The sequence below is a fragment of the Ranitomeya variabilis genome, chromosome 8, assembly GCF_051348905.1.
Source record: "Ranitomeya variabilis isolate aRanVar5 chromosome 8, aRanVar5.hap1, whole genome shotgun sequence".
NCBI lineage: Eukaryota > Metazoa > Chordata > Amphibia > Anura > Dendrobatidae > Ranitomeya > Ranitomeya variabilis.
Genome location: NC_135239.1, coordinates 218542804 through 218558062, shown reverse-complemented (window position 1 = coordinate 218558062; position 15259 = coordinate 218542804). Strand labels below are relative to the sequence as shown.

At 50.8% G+C, this 15259-nt stretch overlaps 1 protein-coding gene across 3 annotated transcripts in view; it reads left to right on the top strand.

Moving 5' to 3' along the window:
• The window catches only part of RNF123 (ring finger protein 123), a 107288-nt gene that overhangs the window by 66976 nt on the left and 25053 nt on the right, over positions 1-15259 (top strand). For all 3 annotated transcript variants that reach the window (XM_077277212.1, XM_077277210.1, XM_077277213.1), the window contains one exon: positions 7652-7726. In XM_077277212.1, the coding sequence (XP_077133327.1) occupies positions 7652-7726 (75 nt within the window). The remainder of the gene's footprint in view (positions 1-7651; positions 7727-15259) is intronic.

The window sequence follows — 15259 nt, the reverse complement described above, 5'->3', positions numbered from 1 at the left end:
ATAGTGAGTGCAGCTCTGGGGTATAATACAGGATGTAACTCAGGACCAGTAATGTAATGTATGTACACAGTGACTGCACCAGCAGAATAGTGAGTGCAGCTCTGGAGTATAATACAGGATATAACTCAGGATCAGTAATGTATGTACACAGTGACTGCACCAGCAGAATAGTGAGTGCAGCTCTGGAGTATAATACAGGATGTAACTCAGGATCAGTAATGTAATGTGTGTACACAGTGACTGCACCAGCAGAATAGTGAGTGCAGCTCTGGAGTATAATACAGGAGGTAACTCAGGATCAGTAATGTAATGTATGTACACAGTGACTGCACCAGCAGAATAGTGAGTGCGGCTCTGGGGTGTAATACAGGATGTAACTCAGGATCAGTAATGTAATGTATGTACACAGTGACTGCACCAGCAGAATAGTGAGTGCAGCTCTGGAGTATAATACAGGAGGTAACTCAGGATCAGTAATGTAATGTATGTACACAGTGACTGCACCAGCAGAATAGTGAGTGCGGCTCTGGGGTGTAATACAGGATGTAACTCAGGATCAGTAATGTAATGTATGTACACAGTGACTGCACCAGCAGAATAGTGAGTGCAGCTCTGGAGTATAATACAGGATGTAACTCAGGATCAGTAATGTAATGTATGTACACAGTGACTGCACCAGCAGAATAGCGAGTGCAGCTCTGGGGTATAATACAGGATGTAACTCAGGAGCAGTAATGTAATGTATGTACACAGTGACTGCACCAGCAGAATAGCGAGTGCAGCTCTGGAGTATAATACAGGATGTAACTCAGGATCAGTAATGTAATGTATGTACACAGTGACTGCACCAGCAGAATAATGAGTGCAGCTCTGGGGTATAATACAGGATGTAACTCAGGATCAGTAATGTAATGTATGTACACAGTGACTGCACCAGCAGAATAGTGAGAGCAGCTCTGGAGTATAATACAGGATGTAACTCAGGATCAGTAATGTAATGTATGTACACAGTGACTGCACCAGCAGAATAGTTAGTGCAGCTCTGGAGTATAATACAGGATGTAACTCAGGATCAGTAATGTAATGTGTGTACACAGTGACTGCACCAGCAGAATAGTGAGTGCGGCTCTGGGGTGTAATACAGGATGTAACTCAGGACCAGTAATGTAATGTATGTACACAGTGACTGCACCAGCAGAATAGTGAGTGCGGCTCTGGGGTGTAATACAAGATGTAACTCAGGATCAGTAATGTAATGTATGTACACAGTGACTGCACCAGCAGAATAGCGAGTGCAGCTCTGGAGTATAATACAGGATGTAACTCAGGATCAGTAATGTATGTACACAGTGACTGCACCAGCAGAATAGTGAGTGCAGCTCTGGGGTATAATACAGGATGTAACTCAGGATCAGTAATGTAATGTATGTACACAGTGACTGCACCAGCAGAATAGTGAGTGCAGCTCTGGAGGATAATACAGGATGTATCTCAGGATCAGTAATGTAATGTATGTACACAGTGACTGCACCAGCAGAATAGTGAGTGCAGCTCTGGGGTATAATACAGGATGTAACTCAGGACCAGTAATGTAATGTATGTACACAGTGACTGCACCAGCAGAATAGTGAGTGCAGCTCTGGAGTATAATACAGGATGTAACTCAGGATCAGTAATGTAATGTATGTACACAGTGACTGCACCAGCAGAATAGTGAGTGCAGCTCTGGAGGATAATACAGGATGTATCTCAGGATCAGTAATGTAATGTATGTACACAGTGACTGCACCAGCAGAATAGTGAGTGCAGCTCTGGGGTATAATACAGGATGTAACTCAGGACCAGTAATGTAATGTATGTACACAGTGACTGCACCAGCAGAATAGTGAGTGCAGCTCTGGAGTATAATACAGGATGTAACTCAGGATCAGTAATGTAATGTATGTACACAGTGACTGCACCAGCAGAATAGTGAGTGCAGCTCTGGGGTATAATACAGGAGGTAACTCAGGATCAGTAATGTAATGTATGTACACAGTGACTGCACCAGCAGAATAGTGAGTGCAGCTCTGGGGTATAATACAGGATGTAACTCAGGATCAGTAATGTAATGTATGTACACAGTGACTGCACCAGCAGAATAGTGAGTGCAGCTCTGGAGTATAATACAGGAGGTAACTCAGGATCAGTAATGTAATGTATGTACACAGTGACTGCACCAGCAGAATAGTGAGTGCAGCTCTGGAGTATAATACAGGATGTAACTCAGGATCAGTAATGTAATGTGTGTACACAGTGACTGCACCAGCAGAATAGTGAGTGCGGCTCTGGGGTGTAATACAGGATGTAACTCAGGACCAGTAATGTAATGTATGTACACAGTGACTGCACCAGCTGAATAGTGAGTGCAGCTCTGGAGTATAATACAGGATGTAACTCAGGATCAGTAATGTAATGTATGTGCACAGTGACTGCACCAGCAGAATAGTGAGTGCAGCTCTGGGATATAATACAGGATGTAACCCAGGATCAGTAATGTAATGTATGTACACAGTGACTGCACCAGCAGAATAGTGAGTGCAGCTCTGGGGTATAATACAGGATGTAACTCAGGATCAGTAATGTAATGTATGTACACAGTGACTGCACCAGCAGAATAGTGAGTGCAGCTCTGGGGTATAATACAGGAGGTAACTCAGGATCAGTAATGTAATGTATGTACACAGTGACTGCACCAGCAGAATAGTGAGTGCAGCTCTGTGGTATAATACAGGATGTAACTCAGGATCAGTAATGTAATGTATGTACACAGTGACTGCACCAGCAGAATAGTGTGTGCAGCTCTGGAGTATAATACAGGATGTAACTGAGGATCAGTAATGTAATGTATGTACACAGTGACTGCACCAGCAGAATAGTGAGTGCAGCTCTGGGGTATAATACAGGATGTAACTCAGGATCAGTAATGTAATGTATGTACACAGTGACTGCACCAGCAGAATAGTGAGTGCAGCTCTGGAGTATAATACAGGATGTAACTCAGGATCAGTAATGTAATGTATGTACACAGTGACTGCACCAGCAGAATAGTGAGTGCAGCTCTGGAGTATAATACAGGAGGTAACTCAGGATCAGTAATGTAATGTATGTACACAGTGACTGCACCAGCAGAATAGTGAGTGCAGCTCTGGGGTATAATACAGGATGTAACTCCGGATCAGTAATGTAATGTGTGTACACAGTGACTGCACCAGCAGAATAGTGAGTGCGGCTCTGGGGTGTAATACAGGATGTAACTCAGGACCAGTAATGTAATGTATGTACACAGTGACTGCACCAGCAGAATAGTGAGTGCAGCTCTGGAGTATAATACAGGATGTAACTCAGGATCAGTAATGTAATGTATGTGCACAGTGACTGCACCAGCAGAATAGTGAGTGCAGCTCTGGAGTATAATACAGGATGTAACTCAGGATCAGTAATGTAATGTATGTACACAGTGACTGCACCAGCAGAATAGTGAGTGCAGCTCTGGGGTATAATACAGGATGTAACTCAGGACCAGTAATGTAATGTATGTACACAGTGACTGCACCAGCAGAATAGTGAGTGCAGCTCTGGAGTATAATACAGGATGTAACTCAGGATCAGTAATGTAATATATGTACACAGTGACTGCACCAGCAGAATAGTGAGTGCAGCTCTGGGGTATAATACAGGATGTAACTCAGGATCAGTAATGTAATGTATGTGCACAGTGACTGCACCAGCAGAATAGTGAGTGCAGCTCTGGGATATAATACAGGATGTAAGTCAGGATCAGTAATGTAATGTATGTACACAGTGACTGCACCAGCAGAATAGTGAGTGCAGCTCTGGGGTATAATACAGGATGTAACTCAGGATCAGTAATGTAATGTATGTACACAGTGACTGCACCAGCAGAATAGTGAGTGCAGCTCTGGGGTATAATACAGGAGGTAACTCAGGATCAGTAATGTAATGTATGTACACAGTGACTGCACCAGCAGAATAGTGAGTGCAGCTCTGGGGTATAATACAGGAGGTAACTCAGGATCAGTAATGTAATGTATGTACAGTGACTGCACCAGCAGAATAGTGAGTGCAGCTCTGGAGTATAATACAGGATGTAACTCAGGATCAGTAATGTAATGTATGTACACAGTGACTGAACCAGCAGAATAGTGAGTGCAGCTCTGGGGTATAATACAGGATGTAACTCAGGATCAGTAATGTAATGTATGTACACAGTGACTGCACCAGCAGAATAGTGAGTGCAGCTCTGGGGTATAATACAGGATGTAACTCAGGATCAGTAATGTAATGTATGTACACAGTGACTGCACCAGCAGAATAGTGAGTGCAGCTCTGCAGTATAATACAGGAGGTAACTCAGGATCAGTAATGTAATGTATGTACACAGTGACTGCACCAGCAGAATAGTGAGTGCAGCTCTGGAGTATAATACAGGATGTAACTCAGGATCAGTAATGTAATGTATGTACACAGTGACTGCACCAGCAGAATAGTGAGTGCAGCTCTGAGGTATAATACAGGATGTAACTCAGGATAAGTAATGTAATGTATGTACACAGTGACTGCACCAGCAGAATAGTGAGTGCAGCTCTGGAGTATAATACAGGATGTAACTCAGGATCAGTAATGTAATGTATGTACACAGTGACTGCACCAGCAGAATAGTGAGTGCAGCTCTGGGGTATAATACAGGATGTAACTCAGGATCAGTAATGTAATGTATGTACACAGTGACTGCACCAGCAGAATAGTGAGTGCAGCTCTGGGGTATAATACAGGATGTAACTCAGGATCAGTAATGTAATGTATGTACACAGTGACTGCACCAGCAGAATAGTGAGTGCAGCTCTGGAGTATAATACAGGATGTAACTCAGGATCAGTAATGTAATGTATGTACACAGTGACTCCACCAGCAGAATAGTGAGTGCAGCTCTGGGGTATAATACAGGAGGTAACTCAGGATCAGTAATGTAATGTATGTACACAGTGACTGCACCAGCAGAATAGTGAGTGCAGCTCTGGGGTATAATACAGGAGGTAACTCAGGATCAGTAATGTAATGTATGTACACAGTGACTGCACCAGCAGAATAGTGAGTGCAGCTCTGGGGTATAATACAGGAGGTAACTCAGGATCAGTAATGTAATGTATGTACAGTGACTGCACCAGCAGAATAGTGAGTGCAGCTCTGGAGTATAATACAGGATGTAACTCAGGATCAGTAATGTAATGTATGTACACAGTGACTGCACCAGCAGAATAGTGAGTGCAGCTCTGGGGTATAATACAGGAGGTAACTCAGGATCAGTAATGTAATGTATGTACACAGTGACTGCACCAGCAGAATAGTGAGTGCAGCTCTGGGGTATAATACAGGAGGTAACTCAGGATCAGTAATGTAATGTATGTACACAGTGACTGCACCAGCAGAATAGTGAGTGCAGCTCTGGGGTATAATACAGGAGGTAACTCAGGATCAGTAATGTAATGTATGTACAGTGACTGCACCAGCAGAATAGTGAGTGCAGCTCTGGAGTATAATACAGGATGTAACTCAGGATCAGTAATGTAATGTATGTACACAGTGACTGCACCAGCAGAATAGTGAGTGCAGCTCTGGAGTATAATACAGGATGTAACTCAGGATCAGTAATGTAATGTATGTACACAGTGACTGCACCAGCAGAATAGTGAGTGCAGCTCTGGGGTATAATACAGGAGGTAACTCAGGATCAGTAATGTAATGTATGTACACAGTGACTGCACCAGCAGAATAGTGAGTGCAGCTCTGGGGTATAATACAGGATGTAACTCAGGATCAGTAATGTAATGTATGTACACAGTGACTGCACCAGCAGAATAGTGAGTGCAGCTCTGGAGTATAATACAGGATGTAACTCAGGATCAGTAATGTAATGTATGTACACAGTGACTGCACCAGCAGAATAGTGAGTGCAGCTCTGGGGTATAATACAGGATGTAACTCAGGATCAGTAATGTAATGTATGTACACAGTGACTGCACCAGCAGAATAGTGAGTGCAGCTCTGGGGTATAATACAGGAGGTAACTCAGGATCAGTAATGTAATGTATGTACAGTGACTGCACCAGCAGAATAGTGAGTGCAGCTCTGGAGTATAATACAGGATGTAACTCAGGATCAGTAATGTAATGTATGCACACAGTGACTGCACCAGCAGAATAGTGAGTGCAGCTCTGGGGTATAATACAGGATGTAACTCAGGATCAGTAATGTAATGTATGTACACAGTGACTGCACCAGCAGAATAGTGAGTGCAGCTCTGGAGTATAATACAGGATGTAACTCAGGATCAGTAATGTAATGTATGTACACAGTGACTGCACCAGCAGAATAGTGAGTGCAGCTCTGGGGTATAATACAGGATGTAACTCAGGATCAGTAATGTAATGTATGTACACAGTGACTGCACCAGCAGAATAGTGAGTGCAGCTCTGGGGTATAATACAGGATGTAACTCAGGATCAGTAATGTAATGTATGTACACAGTGACTGCACCAGCAGAATAGTGAGTGCAGCTCTGGGGTATAATACAGGATGTAACTCAGGATCAGTAATGTAATGTATGTACACAGTGACTGCACCAGCAGAATAGTGAGTGCAGCTCTGGAGTATAATACAGGAGGTAACTCAGGATCAGTAATGTATGTACACAGTGACTGCACCAGCAGAATAGTGAGTGCAGCTCTGGAGTATAATACAGGATGTAACTCAGGATCAGTAATGTAATGTGTGTACACAGTGACTGCACCAGCAGAATAGTGAGTGCAGCTCTGGAGTATAATACAGGATGTAACTCAGGATCAGTAATGTAATGTGTGTACACAGTGACTGCACCAGCAGAATAGTGAGTGCAGCTCTGGGGTATAATACCAGTGCTATGGCCTCATCTGGAATACTGTGTCCAGTTTTGGACTCCACATTTTGAAAAAGAAATCAACAAACTGCAGCAAGTTCAGAGAAGAGCGACCAGAATGGTGACCAGTCTGCAAACCAAGACCTGCGAGGAACGGTTACAGGATTTGGGAATGTTTAGCTGCAAAAATTAAGACTGAGAGGAGACTTAATAGCTGTCTACAAATATCTCCAGGGCTGTCACATTGTAGAAGGATCATCTTTATTCTCATTTGCACAAGGAAAGACTAGAAGTAATGGGATGAAACTGAATGGGAGGAGACACAGATCAGATAATACTTTTTGACAGTGAGGGTGATCAATGAGTGGGACAGGCTGCCACGAGAGGTGGTGAGTTCTCCTTCAATGGAAGTCTTCACACAGAGGCTGGACAGACACCTGTGTGGGATGACTTAGTGAGTCCTGCTTTGAGGTCCCTTCCAGCTCTACCATTCTATGATTCTTGGTCGATCCCATTAATCATGGATCGCTGTCAGGTTTATTTGCCCCCTTTATGCTGTGATACGCTGGTCAGGGGGTACTCCTGGCTGTCGGGGTACCTCCAGTTTCGAGCAGCGGTTTCCTCTCTGTCTCATTCGTTCCTGCAGTTTTTCTCCTGGATTGTTTAAATCCTTCTTCCATTTCTCCCCGTCTCCAGGTTATGAGGACACCCTGACCTGCCTGGCAGCCATTTTAGCCAAACACTTTGCAGATGCACGTATTGTGGGAACAGGTGAGATTGCCGTGTCAGATCCCCCACCCATCTCCGGCCTCCGCCCATCACCCTCCTGTCCCCCTCCCGGCCTCCACCCGTTCCCCACCCATCCCCCGTCCTGTCCCCTGGCCTCTGCCCATCCCACGTCCTGTTCCCTGGCCTCTGCCCATCACCCTCCCGGCCTCCACCCATCCCCCGGCCATCACCCTCCTGTCCCCCTCCCAGCCTCCACCCGTTCCCCACCCATCCCCCGTCCTGTCCCCTGGCCTCTGCCCATCCCCCGTCCTGTTCCCTGGCCTCTGCCCATCACCCTCCCGGCCTCCACCCATCCCCCGGCCATCACCCTCCTGTACCCCTTCCAGCCTCCACTTGTTCCTCACCCATCCCATGGCCTCTGCCCATCACCCTCCTTTCCCCCTCCCAGCCTCCACTCGTTCCTCACCCATCCCCCGTCCTGTCCTCTGGCCTCTGCCCATCCCCCGTCCTGTTCCCTGGCCTCTGCCCATCACCCTCCCGGCCTCCACCCATCCCCCGGCCATCACCCTCCTGTACCCCTTCCAGCCTCCACTTGTTCCTCACCCATCCCATGGCCTCTGCCCATCACCCTCCCATTCCCCCTGGCTTCCACCCACCCCTTCCCATCCTCCACCCGTCTCCCCATCTCCCGCTTGGCTTCCACCTGTTCCCCGCCCGGCCAATGCTTCTTTGTGCTTCTCACATCAGACATTAAGGGCTAATGAAAGTGAAGACGGAATCCAGCGTCCAGGAATAAAATCACATTTCTTTGTGTCCATTTATAACGAGAGCACCAAGCTGCTGAGACCTCCAGAGCCGGAGGCCGGGGGCCGGGACTGTGGCCGGGGGCCGGGACTGTACCCGACGCGGTTCACACCCGTTACGTCCGACCTCGAAAGGAGCGGATCAGGGGAAGTAAATGAGGGAACCAAGAAAACACATTGGTGAACAATTGAAAACAAAGCATGTAACAGAAAATCAATGATAATATTCATAGTGGAACCCGGGGATCCGATGGGGCAGGAAGCTCCCGTCACCGCTCCGCGGTCTCCTCCCCGCACATTGTGAGCGTTTATTCTATCACACGGACGTTACAATGTGATCTTTGTCTGATCTGAGTAGTGACACAATGATCTGAGATGTGGGCGACGTTCCGGGCAGCGGCTGAGTGATATCAATGCTCTCCTGTCCGATTCTTTCCTGATAGTTGAGGCCACATATTGAGGTTACACGCTGAGCGCTCCGTTATAGAACCACAGGATCCGAACTGCAGGGTAAGAAAAACTTAATTTTGAAAGTCGTTTTAGATTGCAAACAAGTTTTCCCTGGATATCGTCCACACTTGTAATAGCCTGCGGTGGACGCCAATGGCGCGGGTTATAGAAGCAGGGGCACCGTGTGCCGCCAGCAGTAGGGGCACGTCCGGGCACTATTCTAATGGTGCGGGTTATTGAAGCAGGGGCACCGGGAGCCGCCAGCAGTAGGGGCATGTCCGGGCACTATTCTAATGGTGCGGGTTATAGAAGCAGGGGCACCGGGAGCCGCCAGCAGTAGGGGCACGTCCGGGCACTATTCTAATGGTGCGGGTTATTGAAGCAGGGGCACCGGGAGCCGCCAGCAGTAGGGGCACGTCCGGGCACTATTCTAATGGTGCGGGTTATTGAAGCAGGGGCACCGAGAGCCGCCAGCAGTAGGGGCACGTCCGGGCACTATTCTAATGGTGCGGGTTATAGAAGCAGGGGCTCCGGGAGCTGCCAGCAGTAGGGGCACGTCCGGGCACTATTCTAATGGTGCGGGTTATAGAAGCAGGGGCACCGTGTGCCGCCAGCAGTAGGGGCATGTCCGGGCACTATTCTAATGGTGCAGGTTATTGAAGCAGGGGCACCGGGAGCCGCCAGCAGTAGGGGCATGTCCGGGCACTATTCTAATGGTGCGGGTTATAGAAGCAGGGGCACCGGGAGCCGCCAGCAGTAGGGGCACGTCCGGGCACTATTCTAATGGTGCGGGTTATAGAAGCAGGGGCTCCGGGAACCGCCAGCAGTAGGGGCATGTCCGGGCACTATTCTAATGGTGCGGGTTATTGAAGCAGGGGCACCGGGAGCCGCCAGCAGTAGGGGCACGTCCGGGCACTATTCTAATGGTGCAGGTTATTGAAGCAGGGGCACCGGGAGCCGCCAGCAGTAGGGGCACGTCCGGGCACTATTCTAATGGTGCGGGTTATTGAAGCAGGGGCACCGGGAGCCGCCAGCAGTAGGGGCATGTCCGGGCACTATTCTAATGGTGCGGGTTATAGAAGCAGGGGCACCGGGAGCCGCCAGCAGTAGGGGCACGTCCGGGCACTATTCTAATGGTGCGGGTTATTGAAGCAGGGGCACCGGGAGCCGCCAGCAGTAGGGGCACGTCCGGGCACTATTCTAATGGTGCGGGTTATTGAAGCAGGGGCACCGGGAGCCGCCAGCAGTAGGTGCACGTCCGGGCACTATTCTAATGGTGCGGGTTATTGAAGCAGGGGCACCGGGAGCCGCCAGCAGTAGGGGCATGTCCGGGCACTATTCTAATGGTGCGGGTTATAGAAGCAGGGGCACCGGGAGCCGCCAGCAGTAGGGGCACGTCCGGGCACTATTCTAATGGTGCGGGTTATTGAAGCAGGGGCACCGGGAGCCGCCAGCAGTAGGGGCACGTCCGGGCACTATTCTAATGGTGCGGGTTATTGAAGCAGGGGCACCGAGAGCCGCCAGCAGTAGGGGCACGTCCGGGCACTATTCTAATGGTGCGGGTTATTGAAGCAGGGGCACCGAGAGCCGCCAGCAGTAGGGGCACGTCCGGGCACTATTCTAATGGTGGGGGTTATAGAAGCAGGGGCACCGAGAGCCGCCAGCAGTAGGGGCACGTCCGGGCACTATTCTAATGGTGGGGGTTATAGAAGCAGGGGCACCGGGAGCCGCCAGCAGTAGGGGCACGTCCGGGCACTATTCTAATGGTGCGGGTTATAGAAGCAGGGGCACCGGGAGCCGCCAGCAGTAGGGGCACGTCCGGGCACTATTCTAATGGTGCGGGTTATAGAAGCAGGGGCACCGAGAGCCGCCAGCAGTAGGGGCACGTCCGGGCACTATTCTAATGGTGGGGTTATAGAAGCAGGGGCTCCGGGAACCGCCAGCAGTAGGGGCACGTCCGGGCACTATTCTAATGGTGCAGGTTATTGAAGCAGGGGCACCGAGAGCCGCCAGCAGTAGGGGCACGTCCGGGCACTATTCTAATGGTGGGGGTTATAGATGCAGGGGCTCCGGGAGCCACCAGCAGTAGCGGCACGTCCGGGCACTATTCCAATGGTGCGGGTTATTGAAGTGGGGGCACCGAGAGCCGCCAGCAGTAGGGGCACGTCCGGGCACTATTCTAATGGTGGGGGTTATAGAAGCAGGGGCTCCGGGAGCCGCCAGCAGTAGGGGCATGTCCGGGCACTATTCTAATGGTGCGGGTTATAGAAGCAGGGGCTCCGGGAGCTGCCAGCAGTAGGGGCACGTCCGGGCACTATTCTAATGGTGCGGGTTATAGAAGCAGGGGCATCGGGAGCTGCCAGCGGTAGGGGCATGTCCAGGCACTATTCTAATGGTGCGGGTTATAGAAGCAGGGGCTCCGGGAGCTGCCAGCAGTAGGGGCACGTCCGGGCACTATTCTAATGGTGCGGGTTATTGAAGCAGGGGCACCGAGAGCCGCCAGCAGTAGGGGCACGTCCGGGCACTATTCTAATGGTGCGGGTTATAGAAGCAGGGGCTCCGGGAGCCGCCAGCAGTAGGGGCATGTCCGGGCACTATTCTAATGGTGGGGGTTATTGAAGCAGGGGCACCGGGAGCCGCCAGCAGTAGGGGCACGTCCGGGCACTATTCTAATGGTGGGGGTTATAGAAGCAGGGGCACCGGGAGCCACCAGCAGTAGGGGCACGTCCGGGCACTATTCTAATGGTGGGGGTTATTGAAGCAGGGGCACCGGGAGCCACCAGCAGTAGGGGCACGTCCGGGCACTATTCTAATGGTGCGGGTTATGGAAGCAGGGGCTCCGGGAGCTGCCAGCAGTAGGGGCACGTCCGGGCACTATTCTAATGGTGCAGGTTATAGAAGCAGGGGCTCCGGGAGCTGCCAGCGGTAGGGGCACGTCCGGGCACTATTCTAATGGTGCGGGTTATAGAAGCAGGGGCACCGAGAGCCGCCAGCAGTAGGGGCACGTCCGGGCACTATTCTAATGGTGCGGGTTATGGAAGCAGGGGCTCCGGGAGCTGCCAGCAGTAGGGGCACGTCCGGGCACTATTCTAATGGTGCGGGTTATAGAAGCAGGGGCTCCGGGAGCTGCCAGCAGTAGGGGCACGTCCGGGCACTATTCTAATGGTGCGGGTTATAGAAGCAGGGGCTCCGGGAGCCGCCAGCAGTAGGGGCACGTCCGGGCACTATTCTAATGGTGCGGGTTATAGAAGCAGGGGCTCCGGGAGCTGCCAGCAGTAGGGGCACGTCCGGGCACTATTCTAATGGCGCGGGTTATAGAAGCGGGGGGACCGGGAGCTGCTATAACCTGCTATAGAATAGTGCCCGGACGTGCCCCTACTGCAGGCGGCTCCCGGTGCCCCGCTTCTATAGCCCTCGCCATTAGAATAGTGCCTGGATGTGCCCCTACTGCAGGCGGCTCCCGTTCCCCCCCCTTCTATAACCCCCACCATTAGAATAGTGCCCGGACATGCCCCTACTGCAGGCGGCTCCCTGTCCCCCCCGCTTCTATAACCTGCGCCATTAGAATAGTGCCCGGGTGTTCCCCTACTGCTGGCGGCTCCCGGTGCCCCTGCTTTTATAACCCGCACCATTAGAATAGTGCCCGGGCGTGCCCCTACTGCAGGCGGCTCCCTGTCCCCCCCGCTTCTATAACCTGCGCCATTAGAATAGTGCCCGGGCGTGCCCCTACTGGAGGTGTCTCCAGGTGCCCCCGCTTCTATAACCTGCGCCATTAGAATAGTGCCCGGGCGTGCCCCTACTGCAGGTGTCTCCAGGTGCCCCCGCTTCTATAACCTGCGCCATTAGAATAGTGCCCGGGTGTTCCCCTACTGCTGGCGGCTCCCGGTGCCCCTGCTTTTATAACCCGCACCATTGGCGTCCACCGCAGGCTATTACAAGTGTGGACGATATCCAGGGAAAACTTGTTTGCAATCTAAAACAACTGTGACTTTTTCTTGTTCTAATAATGAAAAAACTTTCAAAATTAAGTTTTTCTTACCCTGCAGTTCGGATCCTGTGGTTCTATAACGGAGCGCTCAGCGTGTAACCTCAATATGTGGCCTCAACTATCAGGAAATGAAAGAATCGGACAGGAGAGCATTGATATCACTCAGCCGCTGCCCGGAACGTCGCCCACATCTCAGATCATTGTGTCACTACTCAGAACAGACAAAGATCACATTGTAACGTCCGTGTGATAGAATAAACGCTCACAATGTGCGGGGAGGAGACCGAGGAGCGGTGACGGGAGCTTCCTGCCCCATCGTATCCCCGGGTTCCATTATTACTATAGCGCCATTTATTCCATGGCGCTTTACATGTGAGGAGGGGTATACATAATAAAAACAAGTACAATAATCTTAAACAATACAAGTCACGACTGATACAGGAGGAGAGAGGACCCTGCCCGCGAAGGCTCACAATCTACAAGGTATGGGCGAGGATACAGGAGGAGAGAGGACCCTGCCCGCGAGGGCTCACAATCTACAAGGGATGGGCGAGGATACAGTAGGAGAGAGGACCCTGCCCGCGAGGGCTCACAATCTACAAGGGATGGGTGAGGATACAGGAGGAGAGAGGACCCTGCCCGCGAGGGCTCACAGTCTACAAGGGATGGGTGAGGATACAGGAGGAGAGAGGACCCTGCCCGCGAGGGCTCACAATCTACAGGGGATGGGTGAGAATACAGGAGGAGAGAGGACCCTGCCCGCGAGGGCTCACAATCTACAAGGGATGGGTGAGGATACAGTAGGAGAGAGGACCCTGCCCGCGAGGGCTCACAGTCTACAAGGGATGGGTGAGGATACAGTAGGAGAGAGGACCCTGCCCGCGAGGGCTCACAATCTACAAGGGATGGGTGAGGATACAGGAGGAGAGGACCCTGCCCACGAGGGCTCACAGTCTACAAGGGATGGGTGAGGATACAGGAGGAGAGGACCCTGCCCACGAGGGCTCACAGTCTACAAGGGATGGGTGAGGATACAGTAGGAGAGAGGACCCTGCCCGCGAGGGCTCACAATCTTCAAGGGATGGGTGAGGATGCAGGAGGAGAGAGGACCCTGCCCGCGAGGGCTCACAATCTACAAGGGATGGGTGAGAATACAGGAGGAGAGAGGATCCTGCCCGCGAGGGCTCACAGTCTACAAGGGATGGGTGAGGATACAGGAGGAGAGAGGACCCTGCTCGCGAGGGCTCACAGTCTACAAGGGATGGGTGAGGATACAGGAGGAGAGAGGACCCTGCACGCAAGGGCTCACAATCTACAAGGGATGGGTGAGGATACAGGAGGAGAGAGGACCCTGCCTGCAAGGGATCACGATCTACAAGGGATGGGTGAGGATACAGTAGGTGAGGGCATCGGTGGTTACTGCAGGTTGTAGCCTTGTCAGGAGATCTAAGTCTTCAGGTTCTTTTTGAAGATTTCGATGGTAAGCAAGAGTCTGATGTGTTGTGGTAGAGGGTTCCAGAGTAGGGGTGATACGCGAGATAAATCTTGTATACGATTGTGGAAAGAGGAGATAAGAGGGGAGTAGAGAAGATCTTGTGAGGATCGGAGGTTGCGTGTAGGTAAGTACCGGGAGACGAGGTCACAGATGTATGGAGGAGACAGGTTGTGGATGGCTTTCTATGTCATGGTTAGGCTTTTGTACTGGAGTCTCTGGGTAATGGGGAGCCAGTGCAGGGATTGACAGAGGGGAGAGGCCGGAGAATAGCGGGGGGACAGGTGGATTAGTCGGGCAGCAGAGTTTAGAATAGATTGGAGGGGTGCGAGCGTGTTAGAGGGGAGGCCACAGAGCAGGAGGTTGCAGTACTCGAGGCGGGAGTTGATGAGGGCATGGACTGGGGTTTTTGCAGATTCTTGGTTGAGGAATGAACGGATTCGTGAAATATTTTTGAGTTGAAGTCGTCAGGAAGTGGAAAGGGCTTGGATATGTGGTTTGAAGGAGAGATCAGCATCAAGGATTACCCCGAGGCCGCAAGCTTGTGGGACTGGGGAGAGTGGGCAGCCATTTACTGTAATGGTTAGGTTCGTTGGGGGGTCGCGTGAGATGGGGGAAAGATGATGAATTCTGTTTTGTCCATGTTAAGTTTCAGAAATCTAGCGGAGAAGAAGGATGAGATAGTGGACAGACATTGAGGGATTCTGGTTAGTAGGGAGGTGATATCTGGTCCAGAGATGTAGATCTGTGTGTCATCAGCATAGAGGTGATACTGAAAGCCATGAGATTCTATGAGCTGTCCCAGGCCAAAGGTGTAAATGGAGAAGATCAGGGGCCCAAGG